We start from the raw sequence: 25,482 nt of genomic DNA, 5'->3' as shown, positions 1-25,482 counted from the left end.
TGTGGCAAAACCAGCCTGACAAGTTTGCAAGCCTGCAGCAACAAAAAATAGTATCATCTCATACAAATACAAAGCTGTTGAACCAGTTGGAGGAATTTCAATGGTTGCAGAAACTTTCAGCTTGAATCCACATCTCCCACTATTTGGTTCCACTCAAAAGTGTCTTGGAGACGGAGGAATATCTTTTGTTTGTGTGTGTGTGTGTGTGTGTGTGTGTGTGTGTGTGTGTGTGTGTGTGTGCGTGTGTGTGTTTTGTATTTCTTGAATTCTCAGATTCACACAGAAAGCCAAACAATCTGATCTGTAGAGCAGCATTCTTTTACAAGGGGACCGTACAATGGCATTGGAGCCCCTCCCCCATGGCAGCCTGGTCAACTATTAAAAGGTGGAAACAAAGCCACTCTTATTCCTTGGAGATGTGCTCTGTAAGGATGAAAACTGTGCCTTTCTATTGGGACGCAAATGTTCCTGTTCGGCTGCACAGTGTGTTGAAGACTAAGGCAAATTAAGGGATCAGCCCAAGTCTACCTACATTTCTCTTCTTACCAAGCCCAAGAAAGAGAATTTCCAGTGAGCCAAACTGAGGGTAGGATAGTCAGTGTGTGCAAGAGTTCAGCTCACACTGATGAGAGTCATGGGAAGTGCATAGCTTGCTTTGGGTAAAAGGGGTTGATTGAATAACACTTGTGTGTGGAAACAGTGACCTCTAGTGAAAAATAATTACCATTACTATGAATTCACTCTGGACTCCTGAGCTTTTATGGACATTTTAAACATGGCAACCTCTAATAGCAGGTGGATATTATATAGCTATTTAGAGTAAGTTATAAAAAATAATATCATTATAAAATACACACTTTACTGACTTAAAAGGCTAACTGAGCCAATTGGGTGCAAAACAATGATCAGATTAATCTATTTTTTGGAGCCAACAGTAAAAAACAACAACAATAAAACCCAAATGTTGAACTCCAGTAGACCTACCCTCTGTGCATAGTGTATATCACCTCAATGTGCACATCAGTACGGTGCTCACAGAAGACAACACATGATTTAATTTTTTAGACTCAGAAACAACCAGTACTCCTGGCCTTAAATACCTTGCTCCTTGCTCCAGGTTTGCTGTGTGATAATTTATGATGACTTGATTATACAAGATTTTATTTAGTAATATGAACTATGTGAGCACAAATGTCACAGTGAAGCTCAACCATCCAACTGAAGTAACAAGAAAAAAAACACATTTGTGACTGGAGCAGGACTTTAAACATTAGAGAAATACATTATATGATATAAACACTGCAGCAAATATAATGCATCTCAACATATACATATATATCAGAATCAGAAACAACTTTATTGACCGAGTATGTTGAAACATACAAGCAAGTATGTTTTCAATAGCTCTTAATATTTAAAACACAATGGACAACTTCACAGGACAATACAGATACAGACATACAGCTCGACAAAGATACCAAGCAAAACAAATTAAACCTGCATCTACAATAGAGGTTACAGGAAAAAACAATCTAGGTCACATTGTTACTATGTACAGGTTTGTGGTTGCTGGTAAAAAGTACTGCATGAGTAACAAAGTATAAAAGTGAATTAATGTGCATATATTGAAAGTATAGTAAATACCAAACTATAAAGGGCAAATTATTATCATGATCAAGGTAGGTTTCAGTCCCTAAAAGGTATAAATGATACACTTTACAGTATATGTTCAGTATTAAATTAACCCCACATATTAATGTTTGTTAATAATGCCACAGTTGCCTATTATTTATTTTTTATTCATTCATATTTTATAAAACTTGGACAGGGGCCATTCTGCATAATGAGTACTTTTACTTACAAAATCACATTTTGATGTTAATAGGCTTACTTCAAATATAGAACTTTTAATTAAGTACCTGATGTTTACAGCTACAAGCTATTGCTACTTTTAAAATTGATCTGAAGACTTCATCGTTGCATCCTTATGTAGACTGATCTTTAGTATCCAGTAGTTACATGTGATGAATAGAAAAAATGATGTGCAATATAGACTAGTTTAAAAACATTCAAGGATTGAAATCATGAAGTACATCACCAAAACACCACTACATCTCCACCTACTTTTAGCACTTTTTCTTTATTTTTCATTTTATTTATAGAAAGTGTCTCTTACATGTGTAACATTAAGGAAATAACGGCAAACAATTAGGCATCATAATGAAATAAGATAGCAACAGGCAGTTTGTTGGGTAAGTAATAATAATACAAAATAAATAGATAGGAAAACAGAAAAGGTAGGCAATAACATCTGATTTCTTTAGCACACTAAATTGCATGTGCACATTTCCTATTGTTGATAACTTGGATGTGCCTCAAAACATTTTCCAAATATAATCATGAAAAGTTCAAACAATTGATGAGAAGTACAACCCAGTAAAATGAATGACTCTCTGCAAAGTGAAAACTTTTGTTTTTTTGTTGTTATATAGTATGACATCCTTGGCTTCCAACTTAAGTGAATGGTTGGTTTGAGTGTTAAAATGAGTGTAAAATTATCCTATCCGCAGTCAGGCCTAATAGTATTAGGCCTGACTGCAGACTGTAGGCTATGTATATGATTCTGACATTCATGTATCCATTCATATTCTTTGTTGAACAGAATATACAATAGAATAAACAAAGAATGTACAACTAGTCATTCCAATTCATACATTTAAAAAAAATCACATTTATATAATTATAAATAATATATAATAGAATAGAGAAAGAAAAAAATGACAAAATAAATAAAAAGTAAATGACATCTTCAATTAAAACATTCTGAATAGATTTTGATATTAGATCAACTTTTCTTATTTTTTACATATTGTAGAGACTCAAAATAATATTCTATTTAAATGAAAAATATCTTAAAAGATGGAGTCGTTTTTTATATTTTGGCTTTGTGGATATGACACTGTTTTCAATACTCCTCTTGTGTAAAGTTTGATTAAAAAAACAAAAAACAGACAAACTCTCGAAAACTTTCCGAAATACGACACAAAATGAATGTGAATAAATGAATAACATCCTCTTTTTCAGTTTTGTAAAAGCAACATTTGTTTTCCTTGTATCACTCAGCAGCGCCCCTCGCGACGCCATAACGTCACTGATCACGTGTCACCTACTACGACTCACTGGTTGAAGTTGGAGAAAAGTTTGACAAGCCCGGAGATCATAAAAGAAGAGATACTGACCCACAGAGGAGACACGTAATCGATACTAAAGGTGTTTTCCTACTCCAAAAACGATGAACTCCATTGGCCAGGTAAAGGCGCTGATCGGAAAAGTGAAATTGTTTAATAGCGCGTAATTGTTGGACACTTTTCAACAAACATACCTCACTGTGCGCGACTTCTGCCTCTTTTTTCAACTTTGCATCTGCGTTTCTCAACAGAAAGTGCTGGCGTCTGGATTTAATCTTGACTTGGGGCCACTGAAAGAGCCTTTGGCTTTTATCCGTTTGCTAGAATGGGTACGTTTCTTCCTAAACTTCTTCTTTTTTGTTAGTTTTTTACCATATGGCCTATGGTGGGATATGTTTTACATGAGCTGTTCATTCTTGGTAGCAAACATACCTTACTAATGGATTATGCTGTTTGTCTTGTGACCCACTGCACGCATGGTGAAGCTATGCAGCTCATCCTTTGAGCTTTAACACCGTTTCAAATATGGTATGAACTGTAGCTCATGGGGCGTTTATGTGTCTGTAAATATCAGATCAGCAGATGTCAGCCCTGAAGCTAAAACCTATAGGTGTTTGCATGTTTAATGGAGCACCTGTAGCTATAAGCACCTTATAATGTAGAAGAAGAGTTCATGCTCAAGATGTAAAACTGGAATAGGAACACTGATAGGCCTACAGATGGTCTTGCCTGCCTATTTCTAAATTCATACTGGGGCCTCAATACTAAATGTGCTTAATGACATCACAAGAATGGCCACCCCCACATTATCAAGAATAACTCCACTGGATGACACAATTATGATAAAATGAATTGAAAACATACGCAAATGTGTTAGAATTGACCATATCACAGCCAACATATGTATGGGGGGTGGGGGGTTGTGGGAGGAAAGGGACTGGTAGGCTGACCTGACATCTATGTGATTATATTTTTGTACATTGTTGAAATATTCTGCTCAAGGGTTGTTATGTCCTAAAAAACCATTAAGGATAATGTTAAAAAAAAGAAGGAATATTGAGAAGGAATGTACTAGTAGTTCTCTACTTCTGTGTGATTTGAATCTTAAGAACTTCTGCTGTGAACCTTATGCACATAACTCACAGCCCTCATCCTATGATTAAGAATGACTTCCTGTCAAGCATGTGTCGCAAAAACTAACGGGAAGTGTCTCTAAAAGTGTGTGAGCAACAGTTCGATGAGCACGTTGTCCTGAACATCCTTCCTAGACCAATGTGTTTCTTCTTATCTTGTGTCCGTTATTGCAGGTGTTCTCCATATTTGCTTTTGCTACGACTTCAGGTTACAGCGGCACGAGCAGTGTCAACATCCAGTGTGCTGGGGCGGCCAGTAAGGAAATACATGCAAACTTCAACTACCCGTTCAGGTGTGTGTGTGAGCAAACACACGTCTCTACAGTGGGGGGATCAGTTTAGTGGGAAGTGTGTGCTTACTTTTAGGATCTTCACAATAAAACATGATGCTCTTTGTGTTTACACAGGTTGACGCAGCATCCTTATGATGTTCCTAACTGTATAGTTAATCAAACTACCACCACTCATTACTACCTGACTGGAGACCACACATCCTCGGCACAGTTTTACGTTTGCATCGGAGTGTTTGCCTTTCTCTACAGCACTGCCACACTGGTCCTCTATTTGGGCTACCAGCACTTGTACAGGGAATCAAGTCGTGGCCCCACTGTGGTATGTTTCTAAGGTGTTTTTATGAAATGCTTGTTTATAAATAGCTTCAAAATTAAGTGAGATGAAATGACACAGTGTGTATTATCAAAAACTTGTAATTGAAGCAGACAAATATGCATGTGTTTTCTGAATGGGTGGATCTTCAATCTATGCAGGCAGTATTTATATTTATTGCCTTCTGTGTAAAATTTCAAGGAGTCCACTTCATGCTGGAGTCCAACAAGGAGGTCAAAGGAAGTGCATTTAACAGACTTGTGTAAATGAAAGAGTGGGAAGGGTGTGGTTCCCAGGCAACTAACTGACTGCACTATTTAATCTCAGTCCAAGAACGCTCCTAGAGTCAAAGTGTTTATACTGATATTATACTGATAATATTTCTGTACTGCTCTATGCTATAAGGACCTGCTGGTGACTGCAGCCTTCGCATTTATGTGGCTGGCATCATCCTCTGCTTGGGCTAAAGGCCTCTCCGATGTGAAGTGGGCCACCAGTCCTGCAACCCTTGTGTCTCTTATTACTGTTTGCACGGATCCCAAGAACAAGTGCACGGCAGGTGCTATTCCTCACATGGGCCGATTAAACGCCTCAGTGGTAAGTCATGTTGTTTGTGATTTATTCTTTTTCAAACGTGCTTTAAGATGTGTGCGCAAGCATAGCCTGATATTCTTTACATGTATGATTTATCTCTTATTCGTTGCAGATTTTTGGTTTTCTTAACCTCATCCTGTGGGGTGGAAACTGCTGGTTCATCTACAAGGAAACACCTTTCCACCAAACAGCCAGCCCGCCTGCTGACACCGAGGGGGGAGTCAGGCCATCGTAACTGCCCAGCTTCCTCATTTCTTAACTGTCTAACATGTAGTGTTGTTAAATGAGTTCTTTTGGTACTAATTGTTCAATTGCTGTAGATTATTTTTAAATGTCGGACTATTATTTCAAATTCATTTTGAAAGGTACTAAAACGTGAGTTGTTCAGACTGAAACCAGGACAGGAAAGTACCGCAGGTGTGTACTGTTTAGCTTTGTTAGTTATACACCATAATCGGTCTCCATGTTAACTGCCATCATTCAAAAACTCAGGGCTATTAAGAGTACAAATAACAAAATACATAATTAATATGAAATACTTGAAGTGCATTTGTTATTATCACAAATTTAGACTTATACAAAATAAAAATGCAGTCCAATCCAAAAAATGTAGTTATCAGAAATTTGAGTTAAAATGAAATAATATTAAACGGTACTTAATTTGGAAAAATAATTCAGTTGCCAATATGAGATTAACTGTAAAGCAATTTTTCTTTTGTTTGTTTTCATTGCTATGTTGCACCTCATCATCTCATTATGTTAGGCTAATCTCGCTATTTTAGCACAACAGCAGAATATTTTGTTATAGGCGTTTGCTGTATTTGTTTGGAGCATGCTATTACTATTACTTATTTGGTATTATTTGCAGATGTTTTTGAAAGTATGACATCTTTTATCTTTGTCCTGCATGTTTATAATGTTCAAATCAAGGAATTAATGGGACAGTTGGCCATCAAGGTCCTGTAACATTTCAATACCAATGTACAATCAACTTATAACTTTAGATAGTTGTTGTTTTCTATTGTTGTTTTCATTTTTATTTGTCTGATAACTAACCTATTGTTAATTAACTGCATTAATTAGCTTTATCTTGGCTTCTACCTCCACGTAGTTATAAGGGAAGGCAAGCTATTTGTTTCTCTATTATTGCAATGATAATGATTTCTTACTTTGATGAAAGCCTTTCTTGATTCTCTACTTCACCTCTGTGTTGATAAAGGTGTCGCATGTATGAAACTGCAGTATTGGAGGATACTGTGTGGACATGAAATGCCATGTGTCATTAAAAACAAGATCTGGATCCATTGTTGCTGTGATTTTATGCAAGAATATTTCACACTCTGAACTTTGGATTCAAAAAATGGACTCTATTTAGTCATGCCACACTTCCTCTCACACTTAAAAAAAAGCAGATGTCTGAGTTTTGTTATTATTTTGTTTTATTAATTTCTGCTGATTAGGCATTCAGAAAGCAAGGCCAGGCAACATGCATTGCAGCTTGACACACACTGGGTGGCAGACATGCTGTCTCTGTCAGGTATTATCAGTATCTGACTCTGAAAACATCCCATACAGACACAAACACACACACACACACACACACTCACAGTCAGGCACAGAGGCCTCCTTCAAATGAACCTCCTGACCCTCATCAGTCCAGTCAAGTTTTCAGTTAAACTCACAATGCTGTGGTCTGTCAGTGACTCAGATGTGAAAACATCGCTGCCTGCTGATTCATTTGTGCTAACACTTCCCTAAAAAAACAGAAACAAAAAACCTTCTGGCTAAAATCTAGAAACTATGTACAAGTTGGCTGTTTATTGTTGAACTCACCAAACATTTGAATGTGTTTATCTTACATATTTGCCCAGTAGAGTTAAGCTTGGTTGAAAATGTAGAGGTTATAATTCACGTCTTATTATAACTGAAACAATTAGCTGATTAATTGTTTAGTATTTTAACGAAAAATGAATTAAAAATATTAAATCTATTAAGCTTGCAAGTAATTTATAAAGCAAACAAAGTCAATCATGCTCTGTTTCCAGCTTCTCAAATGTGAAGGGTTGCTGCTTTTCACTCTTTTAACATTATGAACTGAATATTTTTAGGTTTTGGTGTGTTGAACACAATTTTTTTTAAACCTTAATCTTTGTGAAAGTGTGATTTTGCACTGTTCTTTCAACACATGATAGCTTAACTGCCTAATCAAAAAAGTAGTAATTTGATCGATTGCTATGAAAAAATGTCATTCATCACCCCTGAATAAATCAAATTCCAAAATGCTATGTATGAGGTAAACTCACAACTAGTGAGTGGGACCACTTTATATTATTTCCTCTAATTCTGCACAGAATAAAAATGGCGTTTGCTTACAATGTATCCATATTGCTATTCAGAAATGTCATTAAAGTCAGTTGTGGTGCATGTGTGAAAATCCAGCAAGAAATCTGATGATGAATTCCCATCTGTGAACAAGGAAAGGAATAACTGACATCTCAAGCATCACATTTACATGATATTCACTATAGTTTCTATATTTATTCTACCAGTTATAAAACAAATTGAGCTGCCTTGGGTTTAGTATTTCTAGATATCCTGGATGACAGAGCTTCACACAAATCCTCAGTATAAAATGTATATGACCCTAAAGAACATATTTACAATTCTTGATCTTTGAAAAATTAATAAAGGCATTATTTTCAAGCTATAATCATTATCATAGTTCTACATGTTTCCATTATATTTTCACCATTATATTTGGTCACACTACCTCAGTGACAACCTGGTAACTTTAACCCTAAATGAATGGCCCTGTATGATTATTATGATTTAAGGAAATGAAATGGGTTATTTTATTTATTGAATTTAAGTCACACTTTCACTCTTTGTCTGTGAGCTAACTCTGCATCATTAATGAAAGCGTCGCATTAATATGGCATTATGTCCAGTTTAGCGCGGGCGCGAGCCTTGTGACGCGGGTGTGATGCGCGTGAACTGACGGCGTCATCTCGCGAACGCGCAAAAGCAGCAATGGCCGCACTGGATCGGCGAAATCCTAATCTCGACGATTTTGTCGGATTAAACTGGAGTTGTTGGGTAGATAGGGCGAATATTTTACCATCTGACGGTGAGTGCCACTCTCTGTCCCAAACCCGGTTTTCATCACGTCATAGTGTCCGTGTCCTGTGATTTATTTGTCGTTACGCACACAGAGACAGAGCGGCGGCATAAAGCGCAACCCAAACAAAAGACCCGCTGGGTCCTAGTGCAGGGTTGGTTCATCACAATAACCGGCACAGACAAAAAAAACACATTTAAATTATTGTTTCTTCGGCTTGTAGTAAGATTGAAAACTCTAATATTTGCTCATACAACACAACATGTATACAGGCTCACGTGTGGACATGTAAAATCACCGTTAGCCTGTCAGCTAATGTCAACAAACAACAACATTAATGCACTTAAGAGGGATTTGTCCAGCTTGCTAACACCAAAGTTGACACCAACACAAACAGTGGCTTGATCAGATAACAAGGAGGCTGCTGGTATTTTATGTGAATGGATGCAGAAGTTTCAATAGGCAGGGTTCTTCTTTTTTGTCTTTTGGATAAATTAACTTCAATGTATGAGTTAAACCTGCGAAAAGCTCCACAATCTGGAGCATGAATTGAAATTAAAATAGCAGTTTTTGGCTTCTCGGAAGAGACTACAGGAATGCCCCATGTCAATACTTCATGCTGACCGTTTTGCCTTTTAATGCAGATGGGTCTAACGTTGAAGATAGCAGCAAGTATGGGAGTAACCACTGTGAGACCATGACCCTCTGGAAAGAAGGTAAAGGTGGCCAGTGATCAAACTAAGTTCAATGTCACGTTTGGAAATGTATTTCACTTTCACTCTATTTTGTATATTCCTGTACAGATATGCACATATATGGTCACTGCCCAGCACATGATGATTTCTATGTGGTGGTGTGTGGCCATTGTGGCCAGGTGGTGAAGCCTCAAGCCTTTGAGAAGCACTGCGAGAGGCGACATGGTCCTCTCACAAAGATGTGCGGCCAGTCATCTACTTTGGCTCCACAGCAGCGACCTCGCCCTGGCCAGCCTCTCACAAATCTTTCCACCTTTAGAGAGAGGCAGAAGGATGGTAGATGTCATGAAGCCAGTGTCCCCTCCTCAGCAGTGTTACCTGTCCATCAGCACAGGCCTACCAAGACCCAGAAGGAGGCTTTGAGGTACTGTTTGTATACTGTAGGTAGGAGATGCTCAGCTTGATTTGTCATGAAGTACTCTGCCCTCTTTGAATCCCTGCTGAATCTCATCACTTTCATTATATCTAGTTTGCAGGTCTTAATTGCATGAATCTCACAAGTGAATTCTGAAACTTACGTCTCTAACTTCACAGTTTACCTTCAGTGCAGAAGTTCCCTCAGGAGAATCCTCCCCTCCCACATCACTCTGCCTCCACGCCTCGCTCCAGGGTTCCTCCGTGGCAATCAGGACCCCTACCTCCTGGCCACTGTTCCTCCTCTACTTCCTCCCCTTCTCTGTCAGAGAAATCCCCTGTGCAGAAGCCCACAGCTGGGCAGTCCAGTGAGTCTCTCAGTCCTATGCGGGGAACAAGAACTTACAGCCGGATTCACAAAAACAGTGACAGTGAGTCTGCTTCTGTCATTTCTGTTCGCTGCTGTTTTGCCACATGTCTCTGAATTGGCAGACCCCTGCACATTCAGTGTATTTGCCGGGGTATAATATGTTGTAGTATCTGTGGTCTGGATCATGGATGTCATCTGTGTCCTGCGGTTGCTGACTGACTACTGTATTTGCTTTTATGTCCTATAGAGAAGGAATGTGACCTGAATAAACATGGCAGAGTTGTGGATCAAGAAAGGAAGAAGCTGTGCAACCGGGATCCTATATGCAATGTAAACTCTGCCTTTTCATGATCTTTTATTCAGTGTTGTAGTGTTGTTACCCCCTATCTTTATTTTTGATCATTATGATAACAGATATGAGTCCAGGTTATTTGAAATGTGTAAGTTTTCTTTTTTTCTGCTCTGCTGTTCTTCCTATACAGACTGATTCCATCCACCAGCCGCAGGGAGCGTCGGGTAGGACTAAAGCCTTTGATCACTTGGCAGTGCAGCAGAAAACACCTTCAGCAGGTCGAGACATGGAGCACCTTCCTGTCAAATCAAAAGACAAGGAGCAACCATTGGAGACTTTTGAAGAGAAAATAGCAACCCAGCGCAATAAAAACAACTTCAGCAACAACTGCCACATGCTCAGGTACAGAATATGATGTTTTCATACAAAGAAAGGCACTGGAGATAAAGTTGTGATTCTCTAAATCAATGTTTTCTTTTATTAGAACGTTTTCATCATACTTGAGTTGACACAACAGATGACACGTAGTGAAAGTGTCAAACATCAGAACAAGAGCACACGCAAAGTAAACAAAACAGCCTTTTGGAAAATTCATGTTCTGAATAGTAATCTCAAAGATCATCATCCACATGGTGTTTCTATCTGAGGATTTTTTTCCTCTAACATAATGTGTCTTCCTTATTTTTTTGTATTCTTTTACCTTTAAAGCAGGTCCAAGGATCCATCAGAAAGCTTTCCAGAGGAGGAAGAAGATGACAGTACTGTGAAAGTGGAGGTTCAACATCCGTACCCCTTCAACCAAAACCTGTTGTCAAGTGAGGAGAATGAAGATGATGAGCAGGACGAAGCCACAGACCTGCCTGCCACACCCTGGCACCCCAAACCCCTTGGGGTGAGTCCCACAACATGCAGAAACAAAGCAGCAGCCGGTAGCCCACTTCAGACCTATTCAGCAGTTATTCTGTATTTGTGTTATTTTAAGAGGAAAATGTCAATTTTAAGCGGTTGTGATTTATGAATTTCGAGATTGAAAAGCACTTCAGATGTAATAAAAGTGCTACTTCAGTGTCCTTCTTTTTTATAAATAAGGTGGGGAGACTGGATTTTACTCAGGGTAAGAAATTTCTCCAAAAGAGACCTGAATGTGTCTGTATTTATTAACTTGTTTCTGCTCTGTAGCTATGCACTTTTGGATGCCACACTCTAGGTTGCAGCATCTTCACCTTTGACCGGCGTTTGCACCACCTGCGGTTTGCCCTCTGTGCTATGTTGGAGCACCACGTTAGCACACACTTTAGGAAGTGAGTATCACTGCTCTATACTTAGCAGATATATCACCTGTTATAGCACATTAGGGAGGAAAAGGGAGCATCACAGTGAGCTTAAATACATCCAGCCAGGGTCTGGTGTGTGCAGCTTTGGTTTCTTCTTGCAGGGATTCATAACTCAGTACATATCAGGTATAGTTTACAAAATGTATCAGTCTTTGTACAATCTACTCAGTAGCAGTTTGTTTGGACAACAAACATGTTGGGATTTTTTGCCATATGCCGTCTTTTCATGCGCTATGAAGTAAGTACCAGTTAAATATGTTTTATTCATCTGATAAATAATGGTTGGACTTGATCTGATACTCTTTAGAATCAGGTTTATTTCCAAGCAGGTTCTGCAAATACAAGTAATATATACACAGTATACATAAAATCCATAAAAATGTGTAAAATGTACTCTAATCTTACCAAAGTTACTACTGGATTGACAGATTTCAGAAACATTGTAGTGCATTTGCCTGCCCATATTTATGGAGTCAGATTTCAGAACTTCAGCAGGCAGTTGAGCGAACTTAATCAGAGGGTTGTTCACATTAATGAGGTTCAACCACTGAATAATAACTCATTATAAAATGAGGCTGCAGCTGATCCATCAGAACCAGATATGGGAAAGTTATCGTGGATGTTTTGCTTTTGCTTTCATTTACATGAAAAACAGGAACCTAATCTGCTACATGTTCTTCCTTTTTAATGATAGAAAAATGCCTGAAGTATCATCAGGTCTCAGGTCACATCAAGTCACATCTCCAATGGTAGGATCACCTGTCAGGACAAGATCCAGACACTCCTATCCCCCTGGCTGCCTCAACCTTGAGTCTACCTCACCGGGACAACTGGAAACCAAAAGTAATCAGTACAAATCTCACAGTACCAATCCGCCTTCTTCCACCACCTCTGCAAGCATCGGGCCTGGTCGACGGCGCAATGCTGTTGGGGGACCCAGGAAGGCTCGTCTGCAGGAGGCAGAGCAAATGCAAGATGCAAGCACCGCACAGAAAGCTACCAAGCTGTCACACAGCAGCGGGGACAAATCCTCCATATATGTCAGAGACCCACCCCTCCATGAGAAGGCCCAGACACATGTTCCCTCCTCTCAAGGACCAGTCAATGGTACCTTCTCACATGTAAAGAAGCCGCTACAGCCCTCAGAGAGACACTTGTCAGTGTTGGAGAAGCATTGTCCTTTACCAGCCCCTCACCACCCAACCCATCGCTCCCCACGCTGCAAAGGGATTCAGCAGAAAGCAGCGGTGGGCTATGACCACAGGGTCCCTGCCCAGAAGCGCAGCAGTGAATCACCGCCCCTCAACTCCTCACTATCCAGGAACTCCAAATGTCAACGTTTGTCCTCCCCTTCTCGCTCAAGCCTCCTCTCCTGGAAGGGAGAGAGCATCGAGGATGTGCTTTCTTGGGGTCTGGAGAAAAGATCAGACTCCTAAAGAGTGAGTAGACCACCTCACTATGCTATGGTTTTTTGTTTTATTTTTGATGATATGATGCTAGCTAGCCCTTTAACTGTAAATGGACATGAACTGCACTGCACATGCTCTTGATTAGAATATGTGTTTTTGTATTCTTTAACAATGCAAACATTCATAAATGTTTGTTTTCATCTTACCTTCACAGACAGAGGCCAGCCTTAAAAAGACCATTTGGAGGAGAGGCCTGCTGCCCACTACAGCTGCTGCCTGTGTGTGTGTGTTTGTGTGTGTGTGTGTCTTTCTATCTTTGAGAGAACCCATTTCTGGTGAAGACCAGTGTTGTGAAGTGTTTTGAGGACATTTTAGCCGGCACTCACTCACAACTTCAAAGGTTAATTTTGAGGGTTAAGACTCAAGTTTTAAGTTTAAAGTTAGATTAGGTTTAGGTTCAATTTAGGGTAGGGGTTGGGTTTAGGCATTTAGTTGTGATGGGTAAGGTTAGGGTAAGAGGCTAGGGAATGCATTATGTTAATTAGGGTCCTCACAAGATATAAAGACAAACATGAGTGTATGTGCATGTGTTTTTGTACTCATTTATTTATGTCTTCACATTTTTATGCACAGACATCAGGAATCTGCACATGACCGTATGTGTTTACTATTGCAAAATGTCTATTTTTCTACACAATTAAATGTCTCAGTTGTTTGCCTGTGTAAGAACTTAAAAATACCTCGATCCACACATTATGCTGCTAAAATGAAAAGTCATTCAATGGCAACACTATTAAAAACATATGAATCCTTACATCACTGTGTCTTCTGTTACTGAAATGTTCGTACCGCAGGACCGTTAAATATTGTAAAACTGCAATTATAGTAATTTTTTTGTCTTTTGTTTGTTCCTATGGGTCATGTGATTTATTCACAAAATTTTGCCTCTAATTTGTCCCAATTAGAGCTTGTCCCAGCTTAAATCATTTGATGATGCCATCAAGTCAGACAAGCAGTGAGGGAGTATGGATTTTGTTCCTGTTAAACCAGGAAGATACCCTTGAATATCTTCCCCTTTTGCTTTATTTACAAGTGTCTTGGTGTATGGACAATCTTCACGACACTATCATACATTTATCTAAATTCTGGGTAAGTTAACCCCCCAAAAATGCCACAAAATGATCACTGTAGGGATTCAATGTGAAACAAAGTTGTGCTGCTCTTTGAGATTGACGAGGTTTTATCAGTTGTTTGAAAACTTATTTTTCTAAAAATAGTTCCTGCATCAAGAGCAGCTTAATTTTTTTTAAGTAACAAGAACTTTACATTCATTCATACTGTTATAAAATATGCAAAAAATGTGTCAGTTCTTGTATGCACTAACAACTTAAGTGTCTTCAAGCATCTTGAAAAGTGCCCTATAAATTAAATAACTATAAAACTGAGAAGTGGCCAGTAGATGTCCATGTTTACATACAGCAGACCACTACATTATCTTACCACTAGATGGTAGCAAACCATCAACTTTGCGACTCATGAGCAGCATGATAAACCTTTGGCCATTTTCACCCAAGTTATGTAAGCACACATTCTACATAAATCTTCTTTGTACTATTCTGGTTATGTTACAGGTATTAAATTCTTAGAGGCATCTTAAATCTGTTTAGCCTGACAAACAGTTATCGTTTTCAGGGAGCTTATATTATACATTACATGACAAGCCCCATGTATGTAGATTGGACTCTACAGACTCTAATGAAATGTAGCCAAATGTACTCCATTACCAATGAAGGAAATACATGGTATTCTGTCTATAGTATCCCAAAATGGTGACTATATTTACACTGTTAGCAGTGCAGAGCATTAGTCATAGTACTTTTGGCAAAATGCTACAGCGTTGTCCTCAAGATGCTCTAATGCTCCATACTAGCCACAAAGATTTAAAGGTAAACACCTACAGGAACATGTTTGTGGAGAAAGCAAGAGGAAGCAATAAAAATGGAGGCAGTGCAAAGTGTAAATGTTGATCTTTTATTAAATTAAATGATATATCAGTATTCTTTATCTTTAATGCCTACAAGGTTGCACCTATCCTGCAGTCAGAGAAGCTCTTAAGCATACCATGCAAAGCCATTCCACTTTAGCTGCAAGACCTTTCAGATTTTATGGCAGCGACCAAACAGCTCAACTTTGGAGCAGTGGTCAATTAACATGTGCTTTTATGATGTTAAAAGCTCCATTATTGTTTTGTGGACACTTGTAGTAGCACATTGAGATGAGCTCTCAGCCACCACCACAAAGATGTTTTAATAATTGCTACTACATTATTACATGAATGGAGATCGATGTATGTCAGGCAATGAGAGACCACCCACCTCCATAATCTGATCATTACCGGAACAGTTAATGTGCCATTATTGCAAATAGCAAACGTCCTGTGAATTGCACAGATCTAGAAACCCAACGATTCTGCTGTTACTGATGCTGCAAATGTTAAAATGCAATTGTGTTTTCACATCATATTACATTAGAGCTTAAAACGTACATAGTCCTGAGAAGATTTAGTTACCCTTTGTGTTTTGACCCATTCAAAGCCTTTGTTTTTCAGGAATTCTGTGGTTTGATTGGGGAGATCAGTTTTCCTACATTCCTGGTGTTTTATAAAAAAAAAAAGAAAAAAGATTTGACTTGTCTTACTCACAGACATTTCTGTGCTTTGGCTGAAAAATACAGCATCTGTTGAAGATCTTGTACCTACACACCCCATCATTCTGAACTGACAACTTGCTCAGCACCACAGTCATTATGACATCACCTGCCGCCGATCTGACAAAGTGCTCCGCTTTCTCCTTGAATTTCCTGTGGCTTTATGAGCAAAGTCAAAGACTGACTGAAAATAACTGGTGGCTACATAATCACTGCCCATTAGGATGTATTGTGTTCAATAATGTCAAAACTCTACCTATGCAGCTTTTGATACATGTTACATTTTTTTTGTTTAACCATATTCTTATACATCCTCTTTCAATAAAAAACTAAACCCCACCCCCACTTAAAAAATAAACATTTATGTCAAGACTTGAATGTTGAAACAACTAACAGTAGCACAGCGGCAGACAAAATGCAAAATGATCAACAACATCAGATTATACAAGAATACAGTCAGTCAGAATACACTGGTAGAACATAGCAGTACACAACTAATCAATACTGAACACAGAGAAGTGAGTCTTAATACATATATTTACTGTATATATAGATATATATATAGGAAGGCAGATTTGCTTTGGAGAGTAAAAGCCACTCTTCTCCTCTATGTCAGCACTTAGTTTTTCTTTGTACAGAACTGCAACTTTTGAGTGACAACCCAGAGAAAACTACCCATTGGCCACAGCAGATTTAATTGACACTTGGTGACTGCAGGGCAAGCACATGCTATTCCTTGGTGGTCAGGCAGTACAATGTGCCCTATTCGACAGCCATACTATCCATGTATGATTTTTGTTTTTATCCATTTGGGATTCTGTGAATGACATGCCTGGATACCTTGGGAGTTTTACATTGATCCCACATAGCGGAGGCAGGGAACAGCACTATACGTATAGATTCTGAAGGGCAAAATTTGGAGCTTGGATCCCTTATAATGGAACAGATTCTTCGCCAACTGCAGCCAGCCTGCATTAGAGCTAAATGTGGCTTTATTTAAGTGCGTCTTGTGGTATTTTTTTCTGCTCGCTATTTCTCCACCTGGTATTCCTATGTGTGAGAGAGTGGAATGATTCACACAGCACCTCTCTGATAAGTGTGACTTCCTTTTCTCACCCACACAGTAGATGTGGTGCACTGTGAATATTCTACTGCTTCCACCAACTTTCTGTAAAAAAAAACCCTACTGCACCCAGAAATGTATATCTCCTAACATTTGAGAGCCAAATTGACATTTAATTTTATTTAATCGCAACTGTCAATAATTACATACACTGTGGTAATTGAACTTGTGGAACTGGCAATCTAAAATACATTCAGCATTAAATTCTTCCATTATACTTTCCAGAATCTTACTTTCCAACCATATGACTCAGTGGAATGAAAGCTCCAGGCGTTTCCCTCATAAACAAATTACAGACTAGTTAAAGGGCATCACATTCATAGCCTGGTTGAATGATTGCTTTTGAATTTAACTAAGGGCAGCCTCGTTATGACAAGGGTACACAAACAAAGCAAACACATCTGGGATGAATTGAGCCTGTCAGTGTACAGGGAGCCACAGAGAATGGCTTTGTGTCGCTGTGACTCATGATAACACACCTATCCTCTCCTGCTCAGAGAAACAAAGACATGGATACAGAGGGAAGCTGCATCCCATCAAAAGATGTAATTAGCATTTACACTGGCCTAGCCTTGTTGTATTATGACACAAATGCTGCACAGTTGAATGAAATCACTCTTTGTTTATGTTAAGACAAAATCTCCTGTTTTAAACCTTATTAATTAAATAAACACAGCATACGAGATGTCTGCATCCTCTTCCATGGTTAAATCAATTCAGTTTTAATTGTTGAGACTATCCCCTGTGTTACAAGAGGTTTGCTGTCAGCATCTACTAACACTAAAATCAGCTCTTTCCTGTAATGTAATCTAATGTAGAGCCTCATTAGTATTATTCATAAGCTTCATCTTCTGGAGGAGGCCTGAAGGTTTTATTATGTGGTGACTCTGTTCACTTGTACAACAAACATCAATATCTACGTACAGGGCAAGACAGCTACATTTTAAATCAGAGTGACATTGGGAACTTTCCATTTGAGTGAAATGCAAGATCTAATACTTAAAATTGTGACAGAATTTATGGTGTATGAATACACCAAGGTCAGCTCATCCTCACGAGAAAAATGACAGTAAAGGTCCAAAATTTTGTTGGAAAAAACAATGTTTAGTTACAGTTATGCCACCTAGCGGCCATAGTAATTATGACCCATGGAAATGGCGCAATTCAGAGGACGTCAATATCAGGTGACAATTTGCATTATTAGGAGGAGGCAGGTTGAATGGGTAGTTAGATCAATAGATTCCAACCGCGAGTCAGGGCATTTTCAAACAACTATGACAGTTCCTATAGTGTTTACTGTTGCCATGATGAAAAAGGTTGCATAACTTTATGGAAGTAGAAACTATGTTGCAAGTGATCATTTAACCCAAACCATGATCTTTCCTTAACCCTAACCAAGTGTTTTTTTGTGCCTAAAACTAAACAGACTTTAACTTTGCCTCTCTCCTTTATCCTTCCTTTCTCTCCTCTCAACCCCAACCGGTCGAGGCAGATGTCCGCCCACTTCTGAGTCTGGTTCTGCCTGAGGTTTCTTCCTGTTAAAAGGGAGTTTTTTCTCGCCACTGTTGCTCATGTGGGAATGTTGGGTCTCTTTAAAGTTAAAACCTGAAGAGTTTGGTTTAGAACCTGCTCTATGTGTAAAGTGCCTTGAGATAACTTTGTTGTGATTTGGCGCTATACAAATAAAGATTGATTGATTGATTGATTGAACCACAGCATTGTCACATCATAAAACACAATTATTTTTTAACAGTGACTTGTAATGCTTTTGGAAAGAGGCATATTATGCTCCAAGTTGTTCTGGCTTGGTAATTGACTTCCTGGTAGTGTGACTGAAAAAACAAATGCTAAATCTTGGCCAAAAGGAGTATTCAAACTCTGCAGTAAGTGGCACCTCAGTGGACTTGTACAACAGAACAGAAGTCTTTAGATGGATCATGATACCTGTCTGCAGTACATACAGAATTGATACAATATGTTGATAATCAGTAAAGACAAAATACTTTCCTGTGCCTAATGTGTTTCTGCTGGAGGCGTTGCACGTTTGTAATTGTGTAAGGCTTACGAGTTTCTCTTGGGTTATTCTTTAGATGTGCAATAACTAAGGACAACCATTTTGATATACAATTAATTTATAAACAATTATCACCTACTATAAAGTAGGATGGCAATGGCCTCTTAATTTAAAGTTTCTGCTACCACTTTCTTATTATAAATTACTATATGTCTGATACATACACATATCCTTTATCCCACTCATACAGATCAGTCTAGGATCGCATGTATTGTGGGTTTATGGCGTGCTGCCTCTCTATAGATGACTCAAGGTTAATGACAGAACTATTCATAGCCTGGAGACAGTGGTATGTCTATGAACATCTCTGTCCTTGTGTTGACAAAGGAGGGGTGAATGTACTTATGCTCTAATGTTGATGTAAGATGTAATGTATTCTAGTCTTTGTAATAAATCTTATTATGAGCTGTGGCTTCAATATATACTACTGTACGTGTGAACAATTACAGTGCAGGATATGTATAAGGGCAGGGTGATGGGTGGGTTGAAGGTGGTGGTGGGATTACATAATGGAATGGCTCAGAGCCCTTTCTTGTTTGCAATTGTGATGGACAGGTTGATGGATAAAATCAGGCAAGAGTCTCCAGTCCACAGACTATGATGTTTGCAGAATATTGTGATCTGCAGTGAGAGTATGGAGCAGTTTGAGGAAAGCCTGGAGAGGTGGAGGTACACACTGGAGAGAAGAGGAATGAGAGTCAAAAGATGCAAGACAGATATACGTGCATAAATGGGATGGAGGACAGCGGAATGATTAGGATGCCAGGAGTAGAGGTGGCAAAGGTGAATGAGTTTAAATGTGGGGTCAACTGTTCAAGGTAGGGAATGTTCAAAAGAATGTAGTGGGACCAGCTATGTTGTATGGTTTGGAGGCAGTGGCACTGATGAAAAGACAGGGGTTGGAGCTGGAGATGGAGTAGAGGATTTTCTTTGGGAATGACGAGGATGGACAGGATTAGGAATGAGTATATTAGAGTGACAGCTCAGATTTGATAGTTTGGGGACAGAGCGACAAAGTCGAGTTTGAGATGGTTTGAACATGCAGAGGAGAGATGCTGGTTATATTGGGAGAAGGATGCTAAAGACATGCAGGTATGATCCACGGTGGTGACCCCTAACAGGAACAGCCAAAAGAAGTAAGTGTAAGCTATTTTGTTTCCAAATCTAATTGAATCTGTGCATTGTATGTATTTCTCACACTTAAACAATGTATTATCACTTCCTGAGTGCTGATAACAACATATCATCTACCTTTCACTTTCATAAGACTTCAGTAGTTTTCACTGTCCTTGTACACTGCACTTCCTTCACAGTATGAATATTAAGTGCTACAGATTAAAATGCTGGATAAGTCCTGTTTATTGTTCTTGTTGACAACAAGACAGTTCATTTTTACTCCCTTTGAGATCCTTATTATCACTTGCAAGCAATTACAAATGAACATCTCTCCGTTTTCTCCCACAAGGTCAAAGTTTACATGAACTTAAAACATGGCTCACGTTGTACCATTTACATCCAGTTGTGTGGCGTTGTTGTCGTTGCCATCTCAGACCACCATGGGAGTGTCTGAGAAGACGGAGCTGATGGACTCTGCTACTGACTTCTTCCTCTTTCCCTTCATAAGAGATCCGGCCTCTGCATCTAGATCATCATCATCCTCATCACCATTGGGGTTCAGCTTGCCATTCTGACCCTGTAAGTCCTTAGAGTCTATGAATGCCACATGCCTGTTAAGTTCGGCCTTGAGTGCTGGGTCCTCGTGGGTAGGTGTCACACTGAGCATGGAGGAGTGAATGCTGTCATCACCCCGATTCTTACCCTTATTGGGGCAACAGAAGCAGCGACATGGTGTCAGGTACAGGTACATGAGCACTAGCACAACACTGGCCAGGCAGCCCACCAAGGTGGTGTATGCTGTGTTCAGGGTCTCCCCGCCCCCATGCATGGTGAAGTTGTGAACCTTAAGCACCACATAGATCGTCTCATTGAAGGCCTCGTTCATTGCAAAGCAAGTGTAAGTTCCAGAGTCATCAAGCCTCACCGGACTAATCTGCAGACTCCCATCTGGCAAGACTTTGGCTGTCTGGTTGTTTCCAGGTGTCACCACCATGTTACCAGGCATCGTCCAGGTCTTTGATGTGACTCTGTGTTTGGTGTCACAGGCAAGGGTCAGCTTTTGCTCCAGAAAAGCCTCTTCATCTGCCTCCTTGAATGTGCTGCAGTTCATGGTGTCACCGCTGAGATCAAAAATACCAACTTGGGTTTTCTGCGGGCCAGGTAGGACACATGTATAATCATCTTTGAAGTCCACAACAGAGTTAAGCTTTCGAATGTACCAGTGGGCCAGGAGTGTGTAGAGGTCACAGTGACACAGCAGAGGGTTATTGTGGAAGTAGAGGCCATTTTTAATCCAGGCAGGCAACACCTGAAGCTCATCAATGGGCAACACCTTGACCTTGTTGGAGGACACATCCAGGAGGCTAAGTTTCTCCAGTCTGTACTTTTCCTTGACCAGCTCCACAGGGAAGCGGGAGATTTGGTTCTGGCTAAGGTAGAGCTTCTGAAGGTTGGTCACGCCAACAAAGGCTGTGCGGTCAATCTGGGAAATTTGGTTATTGTACAGCAAGAGGACCTCCAGGTTGACCAAAGGGTCAAAGATTATCTCATCCAGCTGCCGCAGGTTGTTGGAGGACAGATCCAAGTAGCGCAGGTACTTCACATATACGAACGCCTCTGAAGACAGGAAGTGGAGACCATTGTGGCTGAGCAGTAGGTTATGGAGCTTCAGTAGCTTGACTGGGGTCCACTCTGATCGTAACCTTGTTATGTTATTGTAGCTGAGATCCAGCACAGCAGTGTAGAGTGGCAGTGCCGTTGGGACTGTGGTCATATTCATCTTGGCGCAGCTCACTATGTTTGAGGCGCAGATGCAAGTCTTATGGCAGTTTAGGGTAGATCCCGCTGCCCCTGGAAGCCAGAGGAGAGCCACACAGATGGTGAGGAGGAGGGCCCATCTCGGACGCCTATTCCACTGAGGTAACGTTTCCAACAGGCTGTCACCTGTTCTAGCAGAAGGCTGCAACATACTAGCAGTTGATCTATATCCCAGAGAGGTTTATGATCCCATTCTCAGAAGATAGCATGGAAGAGCAGCTGGAGGATTCCCAGGCATTGCTGATTGAAGGCTGAAAAAAAGTAAAGACAAGGGATATAAACAGATATTCTTACACATAAGTGGGTATTAGATTATAGATAGATAGATAGATAGCTGTATGTTTGTGTTTGTAAACACAAACATACACAAAATAACACAATAACATACATACACAGTGGAGGATTAGTATTCAAATACCATAAACATTGAAAATACTCTGAGGACAGGCTTTAATCCAAATGTAAATGAATGGGTCACCATCTCATTTGAAAACAGGAACTTGCTATCATTCTCATATTGGTTGTAATATGTATATGTTCAATTACAATCCATTGAGTCTGACATCTGCTATGCTTTAATTTGTGGGTCACATTTTTCTATACTACCTGCAATAGCAAGAATAAACAGACATGAACAAATATGAACAACAGTGAAATTTAGTCTTAAAAGTAATGACATTCAGTTTGGAGAAGGGTCCCTTTAACAGTATGTTAATGTAGTGGTGCACGAGCTAACTACTTTATATTAAATACATACTATATACATGTCAAGTGGTTTAAACTCTAGAGATCTATTATATTTTATGAGCTTGTAATTTGTTTTTCAAATAAAAGCTTAATATGCAAATAAAGAAGCAACAACAGCCACACATTAATGACGCCTAAAGGACTCATTTGAATTGTCTTTAACATGCAGTGGCGCAAAGTCTCTCAGAATCAAAATAAACAAATTAAGTAGACTGTCAGTATTGCGGACAGTATTTGAGTCAATGTCTCTTGTTACTTTCCACCTCTGCACCCATGTGAACATGTAATCTTACATGAAACCACTATATCTCTGTCTTGCTTGTTTCTCACGCATGATGCCTTTGAACTAGCTACAAACTTTCCCCTGCTGCTTTGTACAATGCACAAATACACACGCATACACCGGGTACTCACGCTAACCCATGTGCATTCACACTCCTGGAAGACATACATTGATTTTCTTCCCTCTCTCCATTTCCCTCGCTCCCTTTCCCCCTCGCTCTTTTATTTCTCTAAGACGCACAAACATAATCACAAAATAACACAACATAAAGGCGAGCAAAGAAATAAGACGTCAAACATTCAATATGTTATATTCAATATTCAATATTGTATAATACCATATTCTGAGACGTCCTTGTCCATTTGTGGAAGAGCTGTATAAACGTTGCACTGCACCATTCTGTTCGACAACAAAGGAGCACAACATGGAAACGTGAGCCGAGAGATGGAGAACTGAGAGAGACACCTACCTTCAACCGAGTTGCAGGGATGCTGGATTTCATTAAAACGGCTCCTCGTCTGTTTACAACGTTGCTGCATACAGATACTCCCCGTCTGCCTGAGTCTGTGTGTCTGGTGTTGAGGACAACAGCGGATGCAGGGAGGAGGGAGAGCACTAGAGATATCCTCGCCAAAATAATCCCGGTCCACGCGGCATCCAGTACACGGCGCAAAATTACGCAAAAAGAAAAAAAAAAGATTACGTAAAGAGCCACACGTCCTTTAAAGTACGGACAACTACATAAACGACTCTGTTTTAATCGTCCGTCTTTGATTTCAACAGAGCATATTGCTTTGTACCCATACGACCGCTTATCTGTCCTTTGCAGATAATTGGCGCATTTTGAGCAGGTCCGGCTGCTGTTGGCTCTGATCAGCAGCCATTGGACATAATTAAGAAAGAGCAGTCTGTAGCTGACAAGCCTCCCTGTGGTTTCCCTTAGGCCTGCTGCTGTCTATGTGCTGTGCTGCTGCTGCTGCTGCAGTGGTTGACGTGTTTTTCGGCTGAAGTAGTGCGTTCATAACCCAGAAGGCGCTGTTTACAGAATTTGACTGCACCAAAGATGCGCTGCTCGAGACGCACAGAGAGCGCATGAAAACCAAAATGAAAAAATCGGACCGGCCAAGAGAAATTAAAAGTAAAAAGCAGAAGCGTTTTTAAGGTTCATAAGATTGTATGATGTAGGTCAAAAACTAGATATAATATCATCATCATCATCATCATCATCATCATCATTATTATCATTCACTATTACACATTTATGCTCCCCGGATAAAACTAAACAAAACATTGGGTGATCCCATGAACTTACCCAGAGCACTACCATTACTGTAAGTCAAATTATAAATCTTTATATCCTGAACTCTAACTCACATAGACACAACATTCAACATTCATGCCCTAAACTTGGGTAAATATGATTTAAAAAGCTTCTCATGTGGCTTAAACATCTTCTGGTCTGACATTAAGACACCATATTGCAATTTCATAGTCAACAATAAGTTAAAATTATTTTTCCAGAATTTCTGTGGATTTGTAGTGTGTACGTTTTTGACATGGCATGCACATTCTTGTATGCTCACATAAATTAAGGCACATATTATTTACATGTGGCTGAATGTGGCCTCACAAAGTTGTCACACATTTTCTCTCTTCCTTACACCTCATCATCACTGCACCATCTGACAGCTGAATATGTTAACAATCACTACATGTTCTGACTGCTGCCACGATTCCTGTTTTGTCACCACACACATAGGTTCCTATTAATTAATTGGTTTGTGAATTATTCTGGTGCCATGAATGAGTAACAGATTTATTATTAGATTATCTGATTGATAAATTGGGATTACAGATAAATCTGAGACGTTGGTTGTGCTCTCATTGTCATATATTGAGACCTACTGACGGAAACGGACAATGCAGCCAACTTGAGCCAATGCAGAACTCGGGAACTTGAATCCTTTTGGTCCAACAAACAATGTCTTATTTTCTATACAATGTTAAGTGATATCATTGTGTGTGCAGGGCCTTCAAAGGTGAAGAGACATAAACAACTCTTTAAATTGTATTATTATTTTAAATGTTAGTTGATTAGTCCAGACTACATGTACAGACAGTCCCAACCTGTCCAACTTTCTAACCATGACTCTCTCATCCATCTCTTGCCATTGTTGCTCACTGTGCAGACTCTGTTTATATATTTGATTAGGTCTGTTTATGAGTGCCAACTGAGCTGGGGAAACCTTGTCATTTTTTACTCAAGTGAATCCACCCACATGCTGCTTTTTGAGAATTTTTTTGGGTTCTCCTCAATTCACAGATCTGCTGCAGCATGCCTTGCTTTGGCAATGCTGTGAGAGCCTGTGCGTGCAAGCTGCTGCACCCATATAGCTCATGAATTATATGATTACAGAATTATATATTAAAGGGTGTATATCTATACCCTAATTAGGGCCCGA

The 25,482-nt window shown here is 39.5% G+C and overlaps 2 protein-coding genes across 2 annotated transcripts; one reads left to right on the top strand and one right to left on the bottom strand.

Annotated features, from left to right (window-relative positions):
* The first annotated feature begins 3,162 nt into the window (after positions 1-3,162).
* On the top strand, positions 3,163-6,821 carry sypl2b (synaptophysin-like 2b). Its single transcript, XM_053317297.1, has 6 exons — positions 3,163-3,310; positions 3,440-3,517; positions 4,496-4,614; positions 4,729-4,933; positions 5,333-5,524; positions 5,634-6,821. Exons 1-6 carry the CDS (start codon positions 3,293-3,295, stop codon positions 5,754-5,756), a joined length of 735 nt encoding a protein of 244 aa, XP_053173272.1. The 5' UTR covers positions 3,163-3,292; the 3' UTR covers positions 5,757-6,821.
* A 13,781-nt stretch (positions 6,822-20,602) lies between these two features.
* Positions 20,603-22,141, bottom strand: amigo1 (adhesion molecule with Ig-like domain 1). Its single transcript, XM_053317947.1, has one exon. It carries the CDS (start codon positions 22,139-22,141, stop codon positions 20,603-20,605), a length of 1,539 nt encoding a protein of 512 aa, XP_053173922.1.
* Between the last annotated feature and the right edge of the window lie 3,341 nt (positions 22,142-25,482).

Source organism: Scomber japonicus, chromosome 4 (assembly GCF_027409825.1).
Source record: "Scomber japonicus isolate fScoJap1 chromosome 4, fScoJap1.pri, whole genome shotgun sequence".
Lineage (NCBI taxonomy): Eukaryota > Metazoa > Chordata > Actinopteri > Scombriformes > Scombridae > Scomber > Scomber japonicus.
The sequence above is the reverse complement of the archived record's forward strand: the minus strand, read 5'-3'. Positions and strand labels throughout refer to the sequence as shown.

Excerpts from the sequence above, each read along its gene's own strand:
- sypl2b (XM_053317297.1), top strand. Across the intron at positions 3,518-4,495 it reads TTATCCGTTTGCTAGAATGG|GTGTTCTCCATATTTGCTTT; the intron begins GTACGTTTCTTC and ends CCGTTATTGCAG. Across the intron at positions 5,525-5,633 it reads GCCGATTAAACGCCTCAGTG|ATTTTTGGTTTTCTTAACCT; the intron begins GTAAGTCATGTT and ends TATTCGTTGCAG.
- amigo1 (XM_053317947.1), bottom strand. The coding sequence starts at position 22,141 with ATGTTGCAGCCTTCTGCTAGAACAGGTGACAGCCTGTTGGAAACGTTA.